Source organism: Ipomoea nil, unplaced genomic scaffold, assembly GCF_001879475.1.
Source record: "Ipomoea nil cultivar Tokyo-kokei standard unplaced genomic scaffold, Asagao_1.1 scaffold1262, whole genome shotgun sequence".
Lineage (NCBI taxonomy): Eukaryota > Viridiplantae > Streptophyta > Magnoliopsida > Solanales > Convolvulaceae > Ipomoea > Ipomoea nil.
In genome coordinates, this window is record NW_017617690.1 from 1,372,095 (window position 1) to 1,377,404 (window position 5,310).

At 30.8% G+C, this 5,310-nt stretch overlaps 1 protein-coding gene across 1 annotated transcript; it reads right to left on the reverse strand.

Annotated features, from left to right (window-relative positions):
- Positions 1-1,712: 1,712 nt before the first annotated feature.
- Positions 1,713-2,761, reverse strand: LOC109184494 (myb-related protein Myb4-like). The gene is made up of 3 exons (XM_019334487.1): positions 2,571-2,761; positions 2,324-2,453; positions 1,713-2,172 (listed from the first exon to the last, which is right to left on the reverse strand). The coding sequence occupies exons 1-3, from the start codon at positions 2,701-2,703 to the stop codon at positions 1,722-1,724; spliced, it is 714 nt and encodes a 237-aa protein (XP_019190032.1). The 5' UTR covers positions 2,704-2,761; the 3' UTR covers positions 1,713-1,721.
- Positions 2,762-5,310: the final 2,549 nt, after the last annotated feature.

Consider the following 5,310-nt stretch of genomic DNA (forward strand, 5'->3'; position numbering starts at 1 on the left):
AACAGACTCAAAAACATACACCATATAACTCACCACCCACTACTAGAAATTATGAAAATTCCGACCACCTGAAAGTGATCTCAAATCAATTTGATACCAAAAAGTGGTCGGAAATAGCAAGAAAGGTTTTTCCGGATACCAAAAGTGGTCGGAACAAGACTTTCGACTTAATTTAAAATCATTTTCAGGTGGTCGGAAATTTCAGAATTTCCAGTAGTGACCCCAATGCTGTATTTCTGAACAGTGTATGGTGTTTTTACTCACACCTAATGGTGTGTGTTTGGTGATACAGGGCTCTGTTTACTCTGTTTTATGTGGTGTATTTTTCTAACGTTGATGGTGCATATTTGTTGAACTATTGGTGTTGCCGCACCGTAAGAAATCGCTGCACCGTAAGACACTGCCGCACCTGAATTCGCCTCTCTCTCTCTCTCTCTCTCTATATATATATATATCTATATATATATATATATATATATATATATATATATATATATATATATATATATATATATATATATATATATATATGGTTGGTACTTGTGTGAAACTGTTTTACAAATTCTTATTCCTGAGGTAGGTCGGGTTAATATGCAAATATAATATTTATACTAACAAATGTAGTACTAAATAAGGAATAAAATACTTGTTAGTTTTTTACTTATAAGGAAAACATTATACTTTTGAGGACAAATGTAATAATTTTATATTTTGATGTAAAAGTATTACATTTTTCATATAAGTAATAAATATTGTATTCCTAATTTAGTATTATATTTGCTAGTATTAGTATTACCTTGACTCGAACCTTCTCACGACATGAGATAGTCTCACACAAAATTTTGTCTTGTTCTAATGAGAAAAAAAGGGTTTGAGGCACATATATTAACAAATATTGTTTTACCATACATCAAAGGGTTCATCTTTGGTCTGGAGTATGAAGCAGTCTTAAATCTCCAGGCTAACGTTTAAAATTCAGCTAAGGGATTAATCACGGTATCATATGGTGGAAATCCTAGATTAAACACAAAAGAAAAAAGGAATAAGGATCAAATAGGCCATCGAACTACACACGAAAATGCAATCAGGCCATTGAACTAAAAAAAGTGCAATTAGGTCCCTGAACAACACAAAATGTTGCAATTAAGCCAAAAATGACTTGTTTACCTGATGAGGAGGTTACAATATTAAAATAATACTTTTTAATTTTATTTTAATAATTTAAAATAACAAATCTAAATTAAAAAAAAAAAAAAAAAAAAAAAAAAAAAAAAAAAAAAAAAACGCTGCCTGGAGACGAAGAACCTATGGCGAGGGACGAAGAGCTCTTCGTCCCCGGTCGGAGACGAAGACCAGGCTGTCGGAGACGAAGATTGGCTTTCTTCGTCTAGGCGGCAAACCTGTTTTTTTTTTTTTTTTTTTTTTTTAAATTTAAATTATTATAATAAAATAAAAAAATTATTATTTTAAATGATAACCTCCACATCAACAAGTTAACAAGTAAACAAGTCATTTTTGGTCGAATTGCAATATTTTGCGTTGTTCAATGGCCCAATTGTATTCTTTTTGAGTTCAGTGGCCTAATTGTATTTTCTTGTGTAGTTCGATGGCCTATTTGACCCTTATTCCAAGAAAAAAAAAGAAACACTTAGCATTGTTATGTAACATTTGAACAACAGCAACAACCTAGTCCCAACACTTAGCATGCTTTAAGGATGTTGTCATGGAAAATCATTAAGCAAACTTTGAATCTCTTCGTCCGCAAATAACCTATCTGGAATAAAAAAGTCTTGTTGTTCCAGTTCTCTGCTATCATCATCATTCCATAACCTCTGATCAGAGCGTTCTTGAAACGAAGTCTCCCCGTCGTTTGAAGTCCCTTCCTCGCTGCCCAGAACTGCAGAATCCATGAAATAAGAAAACGGTTCAGTTTCTGGTGAAAATAATGGAAGGGTTTCCATTGCAGCCTGCAGGAGACCAAATGGTGCCAAATGTTGTTGCGACTTATCGGATGATTGAACACTTTGGGCATCATCATCTGCATGCGACGGCGACCGTGTTTTTGACGATTCCATAACTCCAACGTTGTCGAATTTCTTGAGACAAGTGTGCCAATGATTCTTAATTTCGTTGTCTGATCTTCCCGGCAACCTTGCAGCAATGGCCGACCACCTGGATTAATATAAAAGTGGTCGGAACAAGACTTTCGACTTAATTTAAGATCACTTTCAGGTGGTTGGATTTCCAACAGTGATAACAAGTGCGTTATCGCGACCAGTAAGCAAACTGTCAATGTAACTGTAAGACTGAAGGGTCTACTTACTTGTTCCCGAGTTGTTTGTGGAGATTAAGTATGACTTGATCCTCATCCTTGGTGAAGTTACCTCTTTTGATACCCGGCTTCAAGTAATTCACCCATCTTAATCTGCAACTCTTCCCACATCTCAATAGCCCTGAACATTTGTAATTTGTACCAATCACTAGGTAAAAATGAGGGTCAAAACAAAAAGAGAAATAATGTCGATCGAGGAACAACCAAAAAACAAAAATGGACAACTTTTAAAACGTACCAGCAAGGTTAGGGAGTTGTCGCCAGTTCTGGTGGCCATGCTTGAGAACATGAGCTCTCAACATATCATCTTCTTCTTTACTCCATCCACCTTTCCTCTTTCCATTTTGGTCAACAGAGGGAGTTCTCACCATTTTTGCCTTTTCTTGAAATGATATATCAGTCAAGCAATTTTTGGAAAATCAGACTTTATGGATGAGAAGGTGACAACACAAGGCATACATACACACATATATATAGTTGAGAGTTGACTCATAGTATAGAGACTTCTTCTCAACTTCTGGCTCTTTTCCTAGTACTTCTCCGAAAATTTCCTCCTAGGTTGCTTAGAAATTTAAGAGCTAGGCTTATTATGTTGGATTTGATTCGTACGGAATGTTATCCACTTTTATATTATATATATACTAGTATTTTATATGCGCGATGCGCAAAAAATATATACCCAATATTAAAATTAAATATTAAAAGTTTAGTTATATTAATTTTTTTTAAATAATAGTGTGTGTGTCTATATATATATATATATATTAATCAGGTCTATATATATTAATACTGCCTAATAAAGATACAAAGAAAAAGACATTAATGACCCTACATGTACAAAAAAACCAGCGCACAAGGCAATATACCACATTAAATCTGAGACGTCAAAATATGAAAATAAATGTACAAGATTGAGCCTCACCACCTCACCTGCCAATGCTAACCTCACCGGATCCAAAATATATATATATATATATATATATATATATATATATATATATATATATATATATATATATATATATATATATATATATATATATATATATATATATAATTGTATAATTCATATTAATATTATTGAGGTAAGAATTATAGAAATGATAATTTACTAAATATAACTATGGTAACATTTTAATTAAAACCTAAATGAATTCAAACTTACCATTGAAGGATGTAAGAAAAAATATTGTGTATGCATGTACATGGTAATAATAATGTGGAAAGATAACAGAAGTTATAACAGCAGGGATATTTTTGTCCAAAAAATTATGTAGTACAGCTTTTATAGCACAAGGTACAAAAAAAATTAACGGAATACATGGACATAAACCAGGGGTATAACCTGGATTGAAGCTTATTATGTTTTTAGATTATATACTAGTATTTTTTATGCGTGATGCACAGCCCAATATTAATACATCATATTAAAATTTTAAATTAATTTAAATTTTAGATATTTAAATTATTCTAAATAATAATAATAATGTAAATCATTTTTATAAATTTGATATTTATATTTATGTAATAATTAACATATAACTCTAATATTTAATGTGTATACATTATTATTAATGAAAAGGAATAAGGGTCAAATAGGCCATCGAACTGCACACGATAAAACAATTAGGCCATTGAACCTAAAAAACCAACAATTAGGTCCCTAAACTAATCAATTTCAAACAATTTTTCCAATTTGAAGGTTTCCAACATGTCATCTCCCAAATTAATTATTTTTTTAAAAAATAAATTTTAAAAATAATTATTTTTAAATTAAATTAAAAAAAAAACTGGAATCCAGCCGGAGACGACTGTCTCCGGCTGGAACCAGTTTTTTTTTTTTTTTTTTTTTTTTTTTTTTTTTTAAATTTAAATAATTAATTTTTAAAATTTAAATTTTAAAAAATAATTAATTTTTAAAATTTAAATTTTAAAAAATAATTAATTTGGAAGGATGACCTGTTGACCTGTTGGAAACCTTCAAATTGGAAGAATTGTTTGAAATTGATTAGTTTAGGGACCCAATTGTTGGTTTTTTAAGTTCAATGGCCTAATTGTTTTATCGTGTGCAGTTCGATGGCCTATTTGACCCTTATTCCTAATGAAAAAGATAAGAAAATATAGGTCAAAATACCTATGGAGTCCCTGTACTATTGTCTTTTGTTCAATTTAGTCCTTGTACCTTTATTCTGTTCAATTTAGTCCCTCTAGTTTAAAAAGTGGTAAAATTAAGGACAATTGTCCAAATCTCATTACGAACATGGTTGTAATTATTTATTTTGGACGTACTAATTTAATATATTGGTGGTAAAAATAATAAATTTTAAATATTTATAAAGTAATATATGAGTAGGAATATAAATATCATCAACGCCACATAACCTAACATTGTTAACTATTGTCCTTAATTGCACCACTTTTGAAAGTACAGGGACTAAATTGAACAAAATTAAAATATAAGGACTAAATTGAACAAAACATTATAGTACAGGGACCTCGTAGATACTTTAACCGAAAATATATGGTGGATGCATGTGCATGGTAACAATAGTGGAAAAGATAACGGAAGCTATAACGATAGGGGTATGTTTGTCCAAAATATTTTAATGTACAACCTTTATAGCATAATGTACAAAAAAAAAAAACTTAACGGAAAAAACGGACATAAATCAAGGGTATAACTTTCATTCACACTTATTATGTTTTTAGATATATACTAGTTACCACACTGCAAGAATAGTCCAATGCCGTCTATTATTAAATTAGTGTTTTAGAATTTATCAAAGTATCATTCGGTATATCATGGTGTATGTCAATGCAATATTTCAATAATGTATAACTATAACCTGTGGTGTGCTTCACTGCAATTTTAGTGTCTTGGCGTAATGTACCTTCAAAAACAAAACAAAATGCTATACTATAAATTAGGTGTACCGTTTCATCAATAACCAATGCGTGATTCTAATTAATTGACCAAA

What these genes read in the sequence shown, in the direction of transcription:
- LOC109184494 (XM_019334487.1), bottom strand. Translation starts at nt 2,703, where the DNA reads ATGGTGAGAACTCCCTCTGTTGACCAAAATGGAAAGAGGAAAGGTGGA. An exon ending in ACAACTCCCTAACCTTGCTG is followed by an intron (nt 2,454 to 2,570) that starts GTACGTTTTAAA and finishes ACAAATGTTCAG; the next exon opens with GGCTATTGAGATGTGGGAAG. An exon ending in CACAAACAACTCGGGAACAA is followed by an intron (nt 2,173 to 2,323) that starts GTAAGTAGACCC and finishes ATATTAATCCAG; the next exon opens with GTGGTCGGCCATTGCTGCAA.